Here is a 20,447-nt window from a genome sequence, read left to right on the forward strand (position 1 = left end):
GCTAAGATAGGGGGTGAGGGAGGAAGAGGCAGGTTCACTCCCAGCCAGCTTTTCCCCGGGAGGAGTGAGTTAGGAGGACAGTTCCCCTTTGGCAGGGTTCTCAGCTCATCTAGCTCAGATGGAGGCCCAGCACAGCTGTTCACATATAAAAGCAGCCTGACAGAGGCACAAAACTCTGGAGAGAGCCAGAGGAAGGAAAGATTGTTCATAGGCCACCCAAATGTCCTCAAGGCAGCCCTTTGGGACCACCTTTTCCATTTATATCCAGTTAGAACAGCTCAGTCACCATTCCACATCCTCAGGAAGTCCACACCCTCCTGTTTTTACTAGGACCCCTCCCATGGTTCACATCCTCAGGATCACCTCTCAACCTGAATTCTGCGGCTGCCGTCCTATCTCTCCACTCCACAGGTGTCATTTTCTCCCTTTGTTCCTAAAACACCATGAATTAAGGTTGTGTGTAGAGGACACTTTTGTTGAATGTTTTGAGGGTATTCTAGGGATTCTGAGCATTCGCAGAGTAGGGAATAAACTTCAGACTGAGTATTAGTCATCACTGTTCTGGAACTTTCCTCCGACAGTCCTTCGACTGAAAATCTCACTGGTGAGGCTCTCTTCTCCTCAGGTTGCCGTCCTTCACTTCCTAGCACTCTTCCTTTTTCTCTGGAGTTACCACAATATGCTCCAAAATTCCCACCAATTTCATATTCAGCAAATTTAGCTCTCTCACTCCCTCTTATCAAGGCCATGCCCAAAGGCTCACTCAGTTGTTCATAATCACAAAAGAGCTGCAAGGCCTCTGGAAGGAATATGAATTTGCCTCTCTCTTTTTTAATTAGCCTTTCTCCTCTGTTACATACAGTTGGGGGATAAGAAAAGACTCCCAAGGAGTCATGACTTACGGTCAGTTCTTGAATCACAAAGAAAGTTCCAACAGGCTGAGAGATTGGAGGGTCCTTGTGTCTGGGGAAGCAAGGGACCAAAGCCCTGTGGTGGAAAGGTGATTGGGTTTGGAAAATAGTGAAGGGAGCATTGTGGGGAAGAGATTCCAGGAAAGGGAAGATAAAAGGTACAAGGGCCTTTTATGTTCCAGCATCGAGAGAAGAGTCTGGATCCAAAGGACCCTGTGGAGCCATGAAAGGATTTTAAGCAGGGAAAGAATAAAAGCAAATTTGAGGTTCAGAAAAGGCACTGAATGAGGAGATTGGACCATTCATCAACTATCAGAATAGCAAATTTAAAACAACATCGACAAAGGTGTGGAGAAAATACAGTGCTCTGACCCACTGCTAGAACAATTGAACAAGTAGAACAATCATTTTGGAGAGAAGCTTGGTCATGCTGGGAAAGTGATGGAGAGATGGAGAATCCAGGGGCCTGGAGCTACCTATCCCAGACTGTCTCACTGGTGCTGGAAATCTTGGAAAAGGGGGATACAGGTATGGGATCATGAGAGCTATTTCTGTTCCCAGCTCACTATTCAGCGACATCATGTTAACAGCTTGAAATTGGCCACGGCAGAATATTTGCACCAAAAAAGCTGTAAATGCTACCAAACAGGGCTCCTTCCTGCCCCCCAGAGAGTGGTTTAACAGCACCCTGCCGCGTGAGCCCAGCCTCATCCAGCAACCCCTTAAATTCTCTGAGCAATGGCTACACAGAGATCAAATCCAGGCTTTTGTAAGCCGGGGTTTTGGCTTTATATCCCAACAGAAAAGCCTAGGCCTGCTGACCGGGGCTGGACCTTGAGGAGACTGCTGGAACCCTTTGGCCAAAGAACAGGCAAACCTAAGCAGTCTCCTTTCACCCAGGACTCTTCTAGTTCCTGCTCCATATTCTAAAGAAGCAAAGGACTGGGGAAGGCACCGGTGATGCCTAATACTGAGTCTGAAGTTTACTCCCTACTCTGTGAATGCTCAGCTGTGTGGAAACAGAGAAAAATGGACATGCGACAGGGGCAGGTAGCTGGACCTCCTTTCGTGCAGGAGCGCAAAGCCCCCATCTCGATCCTCAGATAAAGCCCCTTGTCTTGCGGGTTCTACATCCTTAACCACTATTATACTGCCTCACTGTAGAGGTCACAGACACAGTAAGGCTTGGATGCTGGAGTGAAGGAAGAATGAAGATTTGAGGACAACTTTCAGGTTCCAGGCTTAGATGCCAGGAGCCTAGGGTGAGATGCAGAACATAGGAAGGGAAAATCCAAAAGGGTGTATGGGAGTTAGAGATATTTGCATTTGGGACTTGGTGAGTTTACGTGAAGTGCCTATGGTACAACAAACAGAGGCATCCAATAAGTAACTGAGAATTCAAAGTTCAAGAGAGTGGTACAGTCTTGGGAGTAATTGGTCTGTAGATGGAATCGAAGCCATGAGATCACTCAGGGAAATAAAGGGCAAAGCAAAGACACCTGGGAAACAACAACATTTAAGAGAAAGAGTAAAGAAAGGAAGAAACTGGGAGAGAATGTTCCAGGGGTAGGAGGAAACCAGGAGAATGTGGTACATTGTAGAAGGCAAGGAAGGAGGAGAATATCAAATGTTGCAGAAAGGTTGAGTGTGATAAGGATTGAGAGGAGAGACACAATGAGGTTATTGTGGCTGGTTGAGAGTGAAGACAGTGGTAGGAGATAAGATTTAAGTAAGTTTGCCCACGTCAAGCAGGACCTTGTATGCTGCTAGAAGGTGTTTGGATGTTATCCTAAGCACAGTTGGAAATCATCAGAGGGTTTAAGCAGGGGAATGAAGAAGTTTGAATTGCATTTTAAACATCTCTCTCTGTCATGTGGAGGACTGGAGGATGGACGGCCCCCAGGTAAGAGGGAAGGCGGTAGGAAGTTACTGCAGTAGTCCAGGCTTGGACTAGCATGGTGGAAAGTGGTAACTACCGTTCAGATTCACGGTACGTTTTGAAAGAATATTGAATAGGACTTACTAGTGAACTGAATGTAGGGTAAGAGAAAGATAGGAATCAAGGAGTATTGGGGTTTTTGGGTGTGGTCAATTGAGTAGACGGTGGTGCCATTTACAGAGGTGGGTAAGACTAGAGGAAAAAGAAACAAAATCACAGGCTTAGGGGTGGGAACCAGAATCAAGAGTTTTATTTTGGCCAACTTAAGATGCCCATTAGACACACAAGTAGAGATGCCAAGTAGGTAGTTGGCAATCCAACCTGGAGCCCAGAGGAAGTCACAGCTGGAAATACTAGTTTTGAAGTCATCGGCATATACATAGCATCAAAGCATTGGGACCCTGTGAACATGAAAGATGTGTTTCCCCTCTCACTTGACCTAGAGGTTGGGTGGCCCTTGACTGGGGGCTGGGGAGGCATCCGAAGTCATCCCCATTGGACAGAGGAAGCTGGTCCTTGTAACCTGAGAGCTGGACAGGAACCAGAACAAACCTGGCCTCAAGGACTTCTTGCAGAGAAACAGTGCCAGAGAAACTAAGCCCTCACAGGAGGGCTAAAGGATTTCCGTTTACTCCCTCCAACCCCCCACCCTGCCCCCTCCCATCTCTCTATAAGTAACATTAATTCAGGAGGAGGAGAGAAAGGTGATATTGAGGCCACTTAGCCTGCAGAGCCAGCAATGGTAGCCCCAGAGGGGCTAAATATGGGAGTTAATGTGACCTGCACTCCCCTCTACCCCTGCAAGAGTCGAAGCTCCTGAGAGGTGGCATAAAAGCCACCCATAGTTAGAGCAGTCCCTGCCTGGGCTTTGGACAAGGGATCATACCTACTCCCTTGCTACTGATGTGAAGAAGATAATCACAAGCTGAGCCACTGAGACCAGTGCTTCTCAAACTTAAATGTGTATTTGAATCATCTGGGGATTTTGGTAAAGTGCAGACTCTGTTTTAGTAGGTCCAGGGTGCGGCCTAAGATCCCACATATCTAACAAGCCCCCAGGTAATGCTGTTGCTGCTGGTCTGCAGACCACACTTTGAGTAGCAAAGGACTAGAGGCAGCAGTGGAGACTACACACAATGGAGGGTGCACATCCAATTTCAGGGAGAATGTGTGCACAAAGTTACAGAACTCATTAAAGTGGAAATAGCCACCATTTTGTTATGGTTGTGAGGCAGTCATTTCCCGGTGGATTTACACCTTCCAGTAGCATGGTGTGGTCGTTAAGCACTTGGATTCTGAAGCTTGACCTCCTGAGCTCTACCTCTCAGTAGGTCTGTGATCTTGGGCAAATCTTTTAACTTCCCTGCATCTCAGTTTCCTCATCTCTATAATGGAAATAAGACTATTGTGAGGATGAGCTGAGTCAATAGATATAAAGTCCTTAGCACGTAACAGCATAGTAAGTGCTCAGTAAATGTTGCTATTCTTGTTGATAATACGCCCTTCTATAACAGTTGACATAGAAACACACAGAGGCTTAGTCTCCTCCTGGTACACAGTCAAAAATGTAACCCCCATCTCCCTCCCAAAAGGCCTGTATCTTCTCTTTCAAATTCCTCCTACCCTCCTGCCCACTCCCACTCTCCCTCCCCTGGCCCTTGGCCCCAGTGTGGTCTGGATGGGCCCCACAGGGGCAGGGACAGGGACAGGACGTGGGGCTGTATCTGACAGGAACCTGAGGGGCTGGCCCGGGAGGGGATTGGGGCCCGGCTTCCTGAGAGGAGGATGGGCTAAGGCAGGCACACAGTGCCGGAGAAGATGCCCTCCTGGGCCCTCCTGGTGGTCACCTCCTGCCTCCTCCTGGCCCCCCAAAACCTGGCACAAGTCAGCAGCCAAGGTGAGGTGTGTGGAGGGTGGAGACCACTTGTACCCAGGAAGAGGGAGCTCTGGGAGGGGTGCAAGGTAGGAGGCTCCCACTAGTCCCCTACCCTTGCCCATAAACATGCCTGGGAGGACCCAGGGCCCAACTCACCAGCTGTTCCTCAGATACCTCCTTGCTGGCCTCGGATTCAGAGCCCCTGAAATGTTTCTCTCAAACCTTTGAGGACCTCACTTGCTTCTGGGATGAGGAAGAAGCAGCACCCAATGGAACATACCAGCTGCTTTATGCTTATCCAGGGTATGTGCTGGGCTGTGCCACACTCCCCTGTATCTGTCCTGTACTTACCTCAGCCGAACCCAGCCCCTGTACCTTCCCTGCCTTTGGCCCTATAAGGGGACATGCCCTCAGTAGCTACTTAAAGAACAGATGTGCTTTGGATATCACCAGTTCAGCCCCTGCATAACCCCCAATCCCACTTATCCCAGGCACTGAGAAGAAAAATGACAGTAATGGAAATAGAAGTTGGGCTTGGGCCCAGACTTGGGTCCTCAGAGCCTGTCTACATGTGGTCATGTAGGTAGAACAGACTTCTCCTACTCCCACAGGGAGAAGCCCCGTGCCTGCCCTCTTAGTTTTGAGAACGTGCTGCCCTTTGGAACTCGATATGTGTGCCAGTTTCCAGCCCAGGATGAAGTTCGCCTCTTCTTTCCACTGCACCTCTGGGTGAAGAACATGTTTCTGAACCAGACTGTGACCCAGCGGGTGCTCTTTGTGGATAGTGTGGGTAAGGGCCATCCTCCTGTCACCCTGGCCCCTCTATTTGATGCCCTCATCCAGCTCCTAGGATCAGACTGGTCTGTGCTCTCTTGGGGCAACATGGATGCCCTTCATTACCAGATGCTAGAGGCACCTCAAGATCCCCTTATCATTCTTCCCAGACTTGGCATCCAAAACTAGACTTCATTTCACACCAGAGACAACCTGTGCCCCACCCCCCATCATTAACCTATTCATCTACTCATTCAACAGTTACAGACTACCTACTATGTGCCAGGCACTGTGCTAGGTGACAAGGATACAGAAATGAAGAGATCCCTGCTCTTGAGGAGCACTGAGTCTAACAAACCTGAAAAGAGGCCACTGTTCTAGTGATGAAAGGAGAAAGGATAAGGAGTTTCCTTGCCCTGGCTTCCAGGAGAGCAATGGTCTGTGATCCTCTAGAACCCAGGGGCTGCCTGCAATCCAGCTTCCAGCTCCTCCCTCTACAGTCCATGGGTTGAACCATAGACTGTGGCACTCAGAGAGTTCTGATGTACCCTGTCTTGCCCTCAGGCCTGCCAGCTCCCCCAAATATCATTAAGGCTGTGGGCGGGAGCCAACCAGGGGAACTTCAGATCAGCTGGGAGACCCCAGCTCCCGAAATCAGTGCTTTCCTGAGGCACGAACTCCGCTATGGCCCCAAGGATCCCAGGAATTCCAGTGCTCTCACAGTCATGCAGCTGCTGCCCACAGAAACCTGCTGTCCAGCTCTGCAGAGACTAAACCCAGCCCCAGCTCTGCACCAGCCTCCGTGTGCTCAGCCCATGATGCCCCAACAGGATCGACCAGAGCAGACCTCCCCAACTAGAGAAGTATCCTGGCCTTCTTCTGCCCTACCTCCTATCTCCTGCCCCTAATTTTGCCCCAAGAAAGGACAGGCTGTACTTCAGGGATTCCAGATTGGGTTGGTCTTTGGGGAGTTAGTATGGGCGTGGGAACCATGTCTATCTAGGAATCTCCCACTTTGGGTCATTCATACCAACAAAATTGAGTGTTTCAGGCCTTTGAGGTCATGGGGCTTTCCCTAAAAGTTCTGAACACCACTTGAAACCGACCTACCTGGCCCCTAGTCTGTGTGCATATCTATCCAATGGGGAACTGGGCATCTCTCCACAGGTACACTGTGGGGCTTCAAATGTAAGAGATGGAGGCTGTCTTGGTTGAGAGGCAGACCTAGATTCTGAGGCTGGGATTCTTCTCCCAAGGCTTCATCTCTGACAGTGATGAGTGGAAGCTGCCTCATCTCAGGGCTCCAGCCTGGTAAATCCTACAAGCTCCAGCTGCGCAGCCAACCTGACGGGGTCTCCCTCCATGGCTCCTGGGGATCCTGGTCCCTCCCCGCAACTGTGGACCTGCCTGGAGATGCAGGTGAGTTGACAAAAGAATGGGAAGATGGGGAGGAGATGGAAAAGATCTCTAGAGAGGCCTGGACTGGAAATGGAAGCTCTGAGAGCCATGGTCCTTCCTGATGACCTCAAACTTGCCACTGGACAGAGTGGACTGTATTCAAGGAGAGAACAACGAATGAAAGTAAATATTCCAAGTTATGTGTGAAGATGATCTGGATGCTCTGTAGAGCGGGAATGTGTTGGCCCTGATGGGACTTCCTTCTGTTAACTTAGTGGAGATTGGACTGCAGTGCTTTACCTTGAACCTGAAGACTGTTACCTGTCAGTGGCAGCAACAGAACTACACTAGCTCCCAAGGCTTCTTCTACCACAGCAGGGCGCGGTGCTGTCCCGGAAACAGGTGAGAGCTGAACTGCTGATTGAGCTTGAGGTAGTGAGAGAGAGACAATCACACAGAGAGAGATTGTTTGTGGTTCTCTTCACTCCCCTCCTTTATCCCAAAGCCAACTGGCCTCCACGCCCTAATCCTCGGATAGATACTTTACCTTCTTAATCTCCCTCCATCCCCACTGGAATGCCTTGGTTTCGTTCAGATTTAATCATGTCACCTGGACCACTGCAACTGCCTATTTTCTCATTCACCTGCAATTTACCCCTCATGCTGCTGACAGAGTGACCTTTGTTAAACTTTGAATGGTCTCCCCTACTCAAATAGGTACTGCAGCCCTCCATTATCTATCAAATCCAATCAAAACCCCGCCTTCAAGAATTACCACCAAGCACCTCACTGATCTGTCACTCCTCCCATATCCAACCTAAAACCATGTCTTATTGATTTTACCTATTAAATATCTCTAGAACCTGCCTGCTTTTCATCACTGCCATTCCCCTAGCTCACTTGGGCTACCAGGAAGACTTATTAACTGGGCACCTCTTGAATCCTCCAAATCATTCTCCACATAGGAATTGCAGTGATTTTTTTTTTTTTTTTTTTTTTTTTTTAGAGAGAGAGAGAGAGAGCTGGAACAAGTGAGCAGGGGAGGGGGGCAGAGGGAGAAAGAGAATCTTAAACAGGCTCCTGAGCTAAAATCAAGAGTTGATCAGACATTCAACTAACTGAGCCACTCAGATGCCCCTGGAGTGATCTTTTAAAGTGCAAACATGAATATAACACTCTTGGCTTTAAAGTCTTCAATAGCTTCCCACTAATCTTGGGGAAGGAAGGAAGGAAGGAAGGAAGGAAGGAAGGAAGGAAGGAAGGAAGGAAGGAAGGAAGGAAAGATAAAGAACCCTATTGTAGCCTTATAAAGTACCGAAAGACTTAGCCCCTACCTATGCCTTCAGCTTCACCTTACATTATGCTGTCTTTTCCTCTCTGACTCTTTGGTCCCCTGCTATCTGCCATAGTCTCTCCTGCCTCTGGGTCTTTGCACTTGCTATCTACCTAGCCCTCCTGTCTTAACTTCTACTTACCCTTCAATTTTCAACTCAAATGTCACCTCCTCAGGGAACCCTCCCCTGATCCTCCCCATTGGGTCCAATTATACATACTTATTGTACCATACACCTCTCCTTAAGTACTTATCATAGTTACAATTTTACATTTATACTTTATGGAGTTATTTGACCGATAATATCACTCTTTCTCAGAACTCCAACTGAGAAAGGCTGATCTTGACTATACATGATCCCTAAGGGCAAAGTCAATGTCTGCTTTTACTCACCAATGTATTCTCACCTACCACAGTGCCTGGAACATAGAGAGTACTCAGTAAACAAATGTTAAATTAATGAATACTGAAAAGAACCACCATTAACAGCTTTAATGTATTCTTCCAGTTTTTCTATGTACTTAAACATGTCTATACACAACATTTAATTTTCAATATGAGTTGGATCCCATTATACTTGTGGTTTGCTAACTTACTTTCTTTACTTAAAAATATGTCTTGGAGGGGCGCCTGGGTGGCTCAGTTGGTTAAGCATCCAACTTCAGCTCAGGTCACGATCTCACAATTCATGAGTTCTAGCCCCACATTGGGCTCTGTGCTGACAGCGCAGAGCCTGCTTGGGATTCTCTCTCTCTCTCTCTCTCTCTCTCTCTCTCTCTCTCTCTTTCTGCCCCTCCCTCGCTCATGCTGTGTGTGTGTCTCTCTCTCAAAGATGAATAAACATTAAAAAAAATTTTAATATGTCTTGGAGCCCATTACAAAAAGATGTAACTCATTCTTTTAAATAACTGCACAGATTTCCATAGTCTAGAAGTGCCATGAATGGATTAAAGAGGAGCAAAACTGAAGTCATCATTTCTTCTACCAAAAGCTGCTCCTCCTTCTTTGTCCTCCACCCTACCATCAACTTGGTTTTTCAGGCCTGAAACATGAGAATCACTCTGGACTTCTGCCATTGCACCACCCTCCAGATCCAGTCAGAAATGGTCTTATCATTTCTACCTCTTCAGTATCCCCTCAATCCATATATTTTACTCCACCCCCATTGTCACAACCCCAGTTCAGGTCCTCATCACCTCATACATGGAAACCATAAGAGTGTCCTAATAGATTTCCCTGCTTCTAGTCTGCCCTCACGAATTCTTTCCTACAACCTGCAGTTACAGTGATCTTCCCAAAGTACAATGCTAATTATGACAATTTTTCAGTTTAAAAGTCTTAAATGTCTCCATAATCACTGTAAGATTAAGCTCAAGCTCCTTACAAAGGTCATAAGGCCATCTATGACCTTAGTCTGCCCTCTCCCATTTACCACTCACCACCAGGCCCTCTAAGCTAAGAGCATTCTGCACACTTCTAATTTCCCCGAAAGCACTGTATCTCTTATCTTTGCACAAGCATGTGCCTGGTACGTCTCTTTGTCCCCTCTGCCTATCCTATTTACGGTCCAAGATGCAGTCTAAGCACTGCCTTGTCCAGGAAGTATTCTCTGACCCTCCCTGTCTGGGTTAGATTATCCTCCTTGATATGCCCCCCCCAACCAGCCAGTGCACACCACAGAAAAATACCAACTGTCTGTTTTTCTGCCTCTTCCACTGGAATGAGAGCTCCTTGATTATTCCTCTATGTATTCATAGTGCCCAGCACAGTGCCTGGCACATGGTATCAATTATTTGTTGAATAAAGAAGTAAACATATAAATATATTAATAAATAATTTTAGGAACAGCTAGCCATTTAGGCATTATAATCAGGAAGGAGACATGATTCACTTGTGCAATAAACAGTTATTGAGGGTGACTATGTGGCAGGCATTGGAATAGAGTAACAAATTAAACAGAAAAGTTTCCACAATGTTGGGGCTTACATGTTAGTCAGGGGGAAAGGAAGGGGTGACAAAGTAGTAAAGAAATCAAGAAACAAGGTTATATGGTAGAGACTAAGTGGGGTGGGGGGTGGGTGCTAATCTAGACTTTATGGTCTAGAGAACCTAGAGACCACACCTAAGTGGCAAAAAAGAATGAGTCACATGAAGACCTAGAGTCAGAGCAACCCAGGGCAAGGTGAAGGGCAAAGGCAGTACATGTGGCATATCCATAGCACAGAAAGAAGGCCCACGTGGATGAAGGGTGGTAAACGGGTGTGAGAATTATAGGAGAATGGCCAGGTAGGAAAGAGTTAAATCATATAGGGCCCTGTGGTCTCCGGTATGGAGTTTGGATTCAAGGTGGGACAGAGAGCCATTGAAGGATTTTAAGCAGAAGAGTGACGTCATGTGATTTTCATTTTAAAAAGATAGGTTTCTCTGTGAAATTATAAAGAAGTACAGACAGAAGCAGAGTCACCAGTTAGAACTTTGCCTTAATCCAGACAGGAGACAGAGGTAGTTCATCTCACGTGGCAGTGTTAAAGATTTCAGTAAGTGGACAGATTTGTGATACATGCTGGACATTAGCAGATCAACACTTGGGAAGCAAATTCTGGTAGCTACGTGGAGAACAAACTGAAAGGAGTGGACAATGGAGGCAGTAAAGCCAGTTGGGGAGGATGTTGTAATAATGTTATAGTAAACTAATATATAGAGGTGACTAACAGAGCTGCTGTACAACAGATTAAAAACATAAGTATGTTTCCACCAGACAGATGAAGTCTCTTTGAAACAATCCAGTGAAGTAGGCACTATTAATCCATTTTATCAATGAAGAAATGGAAGCAAAGATCAATCAAACAATCTACCAGAGTTGTATACCAATAAGCCAAGACATGAACTCTATAGTTCATGCTATTTTCATGTATCATCTAGCTCTTTCCCTAAGAGTTAGAGGCTGGACACCAAAGTAAAATTCAGAAAACAAAACACCGTGGCAGGAAGACAGAGAGAAAGGTCTGGAAGCTGAGGGAGGAGTCACATTATGGTCCCTACAGGCCATATCCCCTGTGGGATGGGAATTATCAGGATTAGTCTCTGATGCAGGCCTGATTCAATAACTCTGTGGGGATGATTCTTAGGGACCCCATCTGGGAGAAGTGTGAAGAGGAGAAAAATCCAGGATTACAGCCCTCCCAGTTCTCTCGCTGCCATTTCAAGTCACGAAATGACAGTGTTATTCACATCCTTGTGGAGGTGACCACAGCCCAGGGTGCTGTTCACAGCTACTTGGGCTCCCCTTTCTGGATCCGCCAGGCTGGTAAGAACTTTCTTCCCTTCTCCTCCCACATACTTCCTGCCCCGACCACTCCTGACCCCTTGCCCAGCATCACCAGTTCTGGTACTTCTGACCCATGGCCCTGGTGGCATGATATCTCATGCACAGAAGGGCTTAGGCCAGTCCCTGCTGGCATCCCTGTAGTGCTCATCCCCACTCCAAACTTGCACTGGAGGGAGGTCTCCAGCGGGCAGCTGGAATTGGAATGGCAACACCCATCATCGTGGGGGGCCCGAGAGACCTGCTATCAGCTCCGATACACAGGAGAAGGCCATCAAGACTGGAAGGTACGATCGAGGGGAAAATGCCCACAGACGTCACTACACACGGTATTCCTGAGTTTTATTGGACCTGTTATCAAGAGTGAAGGTGTCCATGTATCTATGTCTGGGTTTGTAGATCTATGTTTATCTGATTCAACTGGTATCTTAATCTCTCTTTGACATTTGACACTGTTGACTACTGCCATTTAAAATTTTGCCTTCCCTTTGCCTTTGGGATCAGTTTCTCCGGATTCTCATACTATTTCTCTGGCTGAACCATCTCACTCTTTCCTACTTTCATTCTCATTAACCACACGTATATACAACTTCTTACCAGATAGCTCTACATAAATGTAAAGCCCCCAGGGGCATTTCAGACCCAGTATATCCAAAACTAAACTCATCTTCCTCCCCAAGCTTATTTTACCTTTTTATTGAGGTATAAGTTACATTCAGTAAAGTACACAGATCTTAAATATACGATTAATTTGTACATGTATACACCCATGTAACTATTACCCAGATCAAGATAAAGGTTATTTCTAGCATCCCAGAAGCTCCTTGTGCCCCTTACAGTCACACACACCCCCAAGGCAACTACTATTTTGACACCACTACTATTTTGATAAGTTTTCGCTGTTGTTGAACTTAACAAAATGGAACCATATAGTATTTCATCCTCAAACTTACTTCTCTGTTCCCTATCTGACAATGGCACTACCACTTACCCAGTTATCCAAGCCTGGAGTCATACTGGACTCTTCTTCCTTTTCCCTTGTCCCTTCCCTCCATTTATCAACAAGTAAGTTGAGTTTATTGTACCGACAGTCCTCACATCCCTACTACCACTGCCTTCGCCTCATCTTTGACCACCCAGCCTGGCCCTCCATGCTCTTAGCACACAGAACTACTCTGTACCCCCCAACCAAGCAACTCAGGCAGCCTGACATGCTTCTTCATGTTCCTATAGTCCCCTACTTATATCATCATTATAGCGCTAATAACTTGTAATAATTTACTGGTTTGCATGTCTTCCTCATTAGACTTGTGAGAAACCATGTTTCATTCATCCTTTTCCCCAGTGCCCAGCCCAGCACTTGGCATATCACCAGCAGTTCCTAAGTGTTCGCCACATGATTGCTAGTCTCCCTGCCTGTCCACACGACGCTTGTTTTCTCTGTTTGGAATCTGTCCTTGTGCCCCCAGCACCTAGCATCCGCTCCTGGATGCGTGTTACTTGTGAACAATCTGTGTGGCCCTGAGTATCTGAATGTGCCCGGGGTTTCCATCGCCCGACCTGGACCCTGGTGAGCACCTCTGGCGGGATGTCCGCGTGTCCTGGTCAGTGTGTGTATGCTTTGGGGTCAGGATGAGTAGTTAGTTCTCCGTGCAATGAGGTCTGTGTGCCAGCGTGTGTGTCGGGGCGCGTCTAAGGCCTGGCGTGCCTGGGGAGGGCGAGACCGCTGTCAGGGAGAGGCTCTCCGCCAGGATGCATGTTTTCTGTCAAGGAGGCTCGTTGAGGGGAGGGAGGGAGATCCCCGAAGATTCAAAGCTGTACGCTTCTGGCCAAAAGGATGCCAGGCTCTCGAGGCCGCGACGCCGGCAGGCCGCCGCCCGGAGCCTGCCCACCGGCTCGTTCCCCCTCCGCGCAGGTGCTGGAGCCGCCTCTCGGCGCCCGGGGAGAGACCCTGGAGCTGCGCCCGCGCTCCCGCTACCGCTTACAGCTCCGCGCCAGGCTCCACGGCCCCACCTACCAAGGCCCCTGGAGCGCCTGGTCAGATCCAGTGAGCGTAGACACTGCCTCCGAGACCGGTGAGGGCCCGGCCGGGGCAAGGCGCTCTGCGTCTGCGCGACTGGAGGGGCGCCGGCGCAGCGAGGGGCGGGCCGTGAGGGGCGGGGCCTGGGCGGGGTCTGGCCGGCCTGGGGGCGGGGCTCCAGCCTGGGGCGGCAGAGGTCTGACTGGTTTCGTCCCTTAGCCTGGATCTCCTTGGTGACCGCTCTGCTCGTGGTGCTGGGCCTCAGCACCCTCCTGGGCCTGCTGCTGCTGAGGTGGCAGTTTCCGGCGCACTACAGGTACCGCCCCGGTCACGCGGGAGACGGGACCGTGGTCCGGGTGGGGCCAGAAGCCTCTAAACAAGCATCCCAGGGTTTCTCAATGACACCCGCCCCCCCGAGGACCGCAGGGCCACACCTGTGGCTTCAGCCACCTCCTGCACGTCTCCCCTGGGAGTCGCACCGCCTGCTTACACTCTAACATGCCCGCTATCCTGGACACCTCAAACAACCCCACCTCCTGGCTCCTCATCTCAGCAACAAGGCTTCTGTCTGTCCACCCATCACTCAGACCAGAACACTGGACACCTCCCTCCCCTTTATCTAGTCTGGCCTGGTCTGGTCTTTCCACCTCCTAAACCTCCCTCAAATAGTGGCCCCCTTTTTCTAGCCCTACAGACACTACCGGGCTCACTGAAACAGAACCTCTTCTCCCTCCAATCTAGCCTCACACAGCCACCCAAATAGTCTCTTTAAAATGCACACATGGATTGGCTACTCCCCTCCTTAAGTCTCATGACTAGCTCCCCAGGATAGAGTCCAGACTCTGGAATGACAAGCAAGGCTCTGTAAAATCTGGCCCCTGCCAGAATTTGCACCCCCTCACCCCCACACTGTGCTTCAGCCTTGCCAAACTGTTGGTGATTTCCTCCACAAATCAAGTGGTTTTACTTCTCAGTGCAGGGGATATGATGTCCCCTCTGCCAGGAATACCCTCCCTGGATGACTAATACCCTTTTATCTTTAAATAACTTTCTCCACCAACTCCTAGAAAACTTTCCTAACCCTCGCCTCTTGGCTACTCTCTTTGTGCCCAGTACAGACTTCTATCACAGTACCAGTAGCATTTTACGGTATTTATTTCTTTATATGTCTTCCCTCTACCTTACTTGGTCACCTTTAAATCCTCAGCACAAAGCCTGCCAAATAGCACATCCTTAAATAAATATTATTAATGACTTGTTTATATGGGAAGACTAAGGCTGAGAAGAAATGCCATTGGAAGTTATAAACAACTAAAGGTAGAGAAAACAAACAAAAACATTAGGATAGCATCCTTACGCTTCAGTCCTTCCATTGGTAACATCTCTCGGTTCTTGAAGGCCTAGCTCAAAAGACAAGTCCTCCAAGCAGCCTCTTTTGGTGACCCTAGGCTAGGTTAGATGTCCCTCCTCTGTGCTCCCATCTCTCCTTGAACATACAAGTCTTTCTTTGAATTTTTAATCCATTCATATGTATGAGCAGACCAGATTGTAGCCTCTATGCAGGTAATCAGATCCAACAAAAAAGTTGGGGGAGAGGAGGAAGGTGATGCTGCTGAACCAGGCATACTCAGTTCCTTGTCCCCGGTTTGCCAGATAAATCACTCCTCCCCTTGGAGAGATACGAATGAGGTAGCAAAAGAAGCCTGAAATGTTCAGCTAAAGTCTTTCCATGTGGAAATATGAGCCGAAAGAATTGGAGGTTCCCCCAACATACCTTAATCCGTACTCTTCCCAGAGAGACCACCTTCCCCAGTAACTTAGTAATAAACCCCTCTGGTTCTCTTCATTCACCCACTCAACTAATTTTTTGAGCACCTACTCTGGGTCAGATAGTGTTCTATACCCTGGAGGACTGAGCAAATAGACAAACTCTTTGTGCTCATGGAGTTTATATTCTAGTGGAGTGAGACAGACACCGCCCCCCCGGCAAAATGTGTAATAATATAATACATATACAATAAGTGCTATAAAGACAAATAAAGCAGAGCAGGAAATAGGGATGGCGAAGGGAGGTGATAGTATTTTAGACATGGCAGTCAGAGAAGGCCTCTCTGACAAGATGACATTTGAGCAGAGACCCAAATGAAATGAGGAAACAAATCAAGAGGCAGAGAAAATGGCAAGTACAAAGGCGCTGAAGCAGGGGTGTTTGAGGATACTCAAACCCCTTTTTTGAAACTCCCCACCACTGACTGCCCTTCCCTCCATTTCACCTATGCTCCTCTACCTTCCTTTATTGCCTTGACTACACTCTTACCTCTCCAAGCCTTACTCCCTGATCTCAGCTGCACGCCCACCTCAGTGGTCTCCTCCTCCCTCCTAATTCACTCCTGTAACTCAGTCTCCTTCTCTTCCTTCTCCCCAAGGAGTCTGAAGCATGCCCTGTGGCCCTCACTTCCAGACCTGCACCGGGTCCTAGCCCAGTACCTTAGGGATACTGCAGCACTGAGTCCAGTGAGTGCATTCCCTTCCACCCTCCCCACCACCAGCCCTTCCTGGACCCGGACCCTTTCCCCACGTACGCTTTTCCAAGACCCCTGCCCACCAGCATACCATCCCTAAGCTCTACCCCCAGCCTAACCCTCCTTCCTGCACAATCCAGGTCTTCCTCCCACAGGACCTGCTCTAATCTGGACTCCTTCCCCCCCCCCCCCCCCCGCCCATCTCTCCCAGCCCAAGACTGCAGTCTCAGATGCCTGTGAGGAAGTGGAACCCAGCCCCCTTGAAATTCTACCCAAGTCCTCAGAGAAGACTCCCGTGGCCCTGTGTTCCTCCCAGGCCCAGATGGACTACCGAAGACTGCCTCCTTCTTGCCTGGGGACCATGCCTCTGTCTGTGTGCCCACCAATGGCTGACATGGGGTCTTATTGTACCACTCACATTGCCAACCATTCCTACTTACCTCTAAGCTGCTGGCAGGCCCCTCTCTCCCAGTACCCTGGACAGATCCAAACCCACCAGACCTCTTTTCCCAACCTCCCTACCCACTCCAACCCCACAACACAAACTTCTCAGACCTCACGTCCATCCCCCTCTGTCTGTCCTCATAGTTGGGCTCCACAACACTGACCACTGATGACGACCTTTGGTACTGCTGCTGACATAAAGCCAGGACCCTCGCTTCTCACGCCAGGCTCATTTGACCAAGCTGCTCTAACTTTCACCTGTTTCCTCTCTCCTCTCTAATGCTGGACTCCTTGAAAAGACATCTCCACATCCCCACTTCCCATTTGCTCTTCAGACTAGTTAGTTCCCCTACTTTGCTAAGGAAACTACCCTGGCAGAGTTCACTTCAAACCATGAAATTGCAAGATCAAGTAGGATCTTATCAGTCCTCAATTTACTTGATCTCTCTGTGGCATCTGTCATGGTGGCTACTCATTTCCCCTTTAAATTCTCTCCTACCTTGGCTTCCATAATATTGCCATCTCTCCTGGCTCTGAGTATAGGAGTAGTGAAAGCATAAACTCTGGAATCAGAACTGGGTTCAATTCCTCTCTTACCCACTTGTTAGCTGTGTGACCTTGGGCACATAACTTAAAGTCTTTGAGCCTTGGTTTCTTGTTTATTAAAATAGGGATAACGACAGAACCTCACAGACTTGTGAAGAGAATTGAGATAATCCAAATACAGCACAATGCCTAGGACATAGTAAGTGTTTAATATATCTGAACTATTGTAATTATTCCTTCCTATTATTCTCTTATCCAGGCATGTTTTCCACCCCTTAATTATTATAGTTCTTCAAGAGTCTATTGACTTTCCTATAAGCTGATCATTCCAAAGTTCTTATCTGCAGCCCTGACTTCTACTACAGTACCTGTGATGCTTTATGCAAGTGACTGTTTACATGTTTGTCTCCCACTACTAGATTGTGAGCTCCTTGAAGGCAAGCAATGTGATTTATTTGTCTTTTCCCCCCAGCACCTAGAGCAGTGCTTGGCGCATGGGAGTAGGCCTTCAATAAATGTTTTCTAAATGAAGAAAATCTTTCTGGACAATGCCCCCTTAACCTCATGCCAAGCTCCCTCATTCTCTAGGCCATTCATTTTCAGCAGTAAATGTGCTTAGGCCATTCTGTTTATTGATTCCCCTGACTCATTCAAATTCACAAATAAATGGTATTTTTTGCTGGCTCCAAACATACCCACTGTATTAGTCAGGGTCTTGGCAGAAAGAGCACACTCGAACTGGTCATCTTGATGAGTTTAATAAAGGCCATAGTTATAAAGATAAGGCAGGATTTAGGAAAACCATCAAGGACTAGTGCAGTACCCGAGCCCTAGCAATAACTGGGAGCTGGTACCACCCCTAGGCATCAAGGGGTAAGGGGGGAGTATAGTTACCAGATCGTGAGAGAGTAGCTCTAAGAGAGGGCTGCCTGACAGGAGCAGTGACCTTTGGTAGAAAGATACAACCAACCTGTAGGGACATGGCAGGGAGGGAACCGGGAATAAATAGCTCATGCTCACTCTACCCCCATCCTCTGTTCTCCTCTGTATTAGTTTGCTAGCACTGCTGTAACAAAGTACCACAAAGTTGGTGGCTTAAACAACAGAAATGTTTTGTCGCACAGTTCTGGAGCCTGGAAGTTCAGGGTGTCATTAGGGTTGGTTCCTTCCAAGAGCTGTGAGGAACAATCTGTTCCGGGTCTCTCCCCTAGCTTCTGGTGGGTTTCCTGGCAATCTTGGTGTTCCTTGGCTTCTAGAAGCATCACCCCCAACTCTGTCTTTATCTTCACATGGCATTCTCCTGTGTGTATCTGTGTCTAAGCTTCCCCATTTTATAAGGACACCAGTTTCACTGGATTAGGGCCCACTGAAACAACCTCATCTTAACTAATTATATCTGCAATGATCCCTATTTCCAAATAAGGTTCCACTCTGGAGTATTGGGGCTTAGGAATTCAACATATGAATTGGTGGGGGGTGGGGAGACGCAATTTAATCCATAGTATCCTCCCATTTGTGGAACCCAAACAGAAACCAAAGCCCAAGGTAATCCATTGAGGTAAGCCATATAAATCAGCCTCAGAGGGTACAGTGCATGGTAGATAGGGACAAAGAGTGGGTCTGAATGGGACAAATGGATGACATCCAGTATACTTGTTTTCCAGAATTCCTTCCACTAGCTATGGTCAAGGCTCCAACTCTATTCCTAGGGACTCAAGGCTAAGATTGAGAGCCAAACCACTAAACTTCTCACCTTTACACCCACTCAGCCATCATGTCCTCACCACTTTTACTTCCTAGGGTCCATCTCCTCCATCTCTACTGAGCTATTGCTACAGCCTTCCAACTAATATCTCTGCCTCCAGTATCTCTCCTTAAACCCAACCTGTATGTTACCTCCAGACTGACTTTCCTATTCATCCCACTCCATACCTCTGAATCTTTAGCTTCACTCTTCAGAACCTGATCTCTTCCTCTTCTAGTGTTTCCCTACATTAGGATTAAAAGTGTTAACACAACGCAAAGCACATAGTAAATACTCAGTGTTTATTGAGCTATTTTTATCATCCCAACTGGGCTCTTCTACCCCCTGGATGTCACCAAATTTTATTCCTTCCATAACCTTTGCTTTCCTAGATTCAAGTCCTTCAGGTGGGAGTTCCCCCATCTAATCAGCAACTTGGCCTCTAATTACCCTTCTTTAAAGCCTTGTTCTCCTTCCCTCCAGCCTAAGACTAGTGCAGTACCCCAGCACTAGCAATGGTGGGGAGTGGGACTACCCCTAGGCATCAAGGAGGGAGGAGGGAGGGGAGTGTGGTTACTAGATTGTGAGAGAGTAGCACTAAGAGAGGGCTGCCTGACAGGAGCAGTGACCTTTGGTAGACTAGAAAGCCTTCTTTCTTTCTTTCCTAGACTGGAAAGCTCCCTGTGTTTTCTATCCCACTTCTTCCTGGGTAAGGTAGCCCAGGCACCTTGTTCTATCAGCTGGCCCTTGCCTGACTTCTTTCACCTTCCTTGGCTCTTTTGCCTTCACCTTCAAATATGCATAGGCCTGTTGGTACTGGTTCCTTCAAGTTCCCATGCTCTGCCCCTTTCTCAATCCCAAATTTCTCACATAAGTATCCCATGCTTGCTGCCTCTACACTGTCCCCACCCCCACCCTTCTTTCTGCCGCCCCTTCCCCAAGCATGCATTCTTCTGATCCAGCTCTCTCCCAGGTCACTGATGACTTATATGTCAGTGGCCAAATCTGGCCTTTTCTGTCATCATTCTTCTTGACCATTTTGCATATATGAAATTCCTCCCCCTTGAAGGTCCATGTCAGTATAATCTCCACTGGCTTCTTTCATTCTTTTATTTTAAAATGTATGAATTCCCCAAGGTTGTCCCCTTACTTACCCTTTCCTTTTTCTCTACAGTTTCCCTTACTCCAGAAGCTTGCTGGCCCTGTCCTGCATTCAGATATGTTTTGTTTGGCCCTTCCCTATACAGAAACTCACTGATTCCACAATGCCCAGCAGATAGAGTTCAAACTCCTTAGCTTAACATTTGAGGCCCTGACCAGCCTGACTCTAGATAACCTTTTCTCTGGGTTTCAGGGGCTCCCAGTTGCCAACCCCAAGTCGTCTAGGTAATTGGAAATAAACAACAACAACAAACAGGAATGCTTCAAAGTCAAAGATAATAACGATAGTAAGTTTGGGCTAAGAGCCCTAGATTTTTCTCTATCATCATCAGAGTTGACCTAAGGTAATGATTGAAAACATGATTTTTCCAGCCTCTCTCTGGGACAGTATAGCATTTGGTTAGGAGTGCAGGGGCTAGCCAGATAGTTTGGCTCCACTATTTATTTTTGGCTA

General features: G+C 47.7%; 1 protein-coding gene across 1 annotated transcript; it reads left to right on the forward strand.

The window, feature by feature from the left end:
* Positions 1-4,603: 4,603 nt before the first annotated feature.
* Positions 4,604-20,245, forward strand: MPL (MPL proto-oncogene, thrombopoietin receptor). Its single transcript, XM_045476966.1, has 12 exons — positions 4,604-4,747; positions 4,897-5,029; positions 5,338-5,516; positions 6,065-6,363; positions 6,757-6,919; positions 7,174-7,300; positions 11,360-11,538; positions 11,701-11,843; positions 13,472-13,631; positions 13,796-13,892; positions 16,003-16,090; positions 16,310-20,245. The coding sequence occupies exons 1-12, from the start codon at positions 4,669-4,671 to the stop codon at positions 16,703-16,705; spliced, it is 2,043 nt and encodes a 680-aa protein (XP_045332922.1). The 5' UTR covers positions 4,604-4,668; the 3' UTR covers positions 16,706-20,245.
* Positions 20,246-20,447: the final 202 nt, after the last annotated feature.

This window comes from Leopardus geoffroyi, chromosome C1 (assembly GCF_018350155.1).
Source record: "Leopardus geoffroyi isolate Oge1 chromosome C1, O.geoffroyi_Oge1_pat1.0, whole genome shotgun sequence".
Classification (NCBI taxonomy): Eukaryota; Metazoa; Chordata; class Mammalia; order Carnivora; family Felidae; genus Leopardus; species Leopardus geoffroyi.

Excerpts from the sequence above, each read along its gene's own strand:
- MPL (XM_045476966.1), top strand. The coding sequence starts at position 4,669 with ATGCCCTCCTGGGCCCTCCTGGTGGTCACCTCCTGCCTCCTCCTGGCC. Across the intron at positions 4,748-4,896 it reads GGCACAAGTCAGCAGCCAAG|ATACCTCCTTGCTGGCCTCG; the intron begins GTGAGGTGTGTG and ends GCTGTTCCTCAG. Across the intron at positions 16,091-16,309 it reads ATACTGCAGCACTGAGTCCA|CCCAAGACTGCAGTCTCAGA; the intron begins GTGAGTGCATTC and ends CATCTCTCCCAG.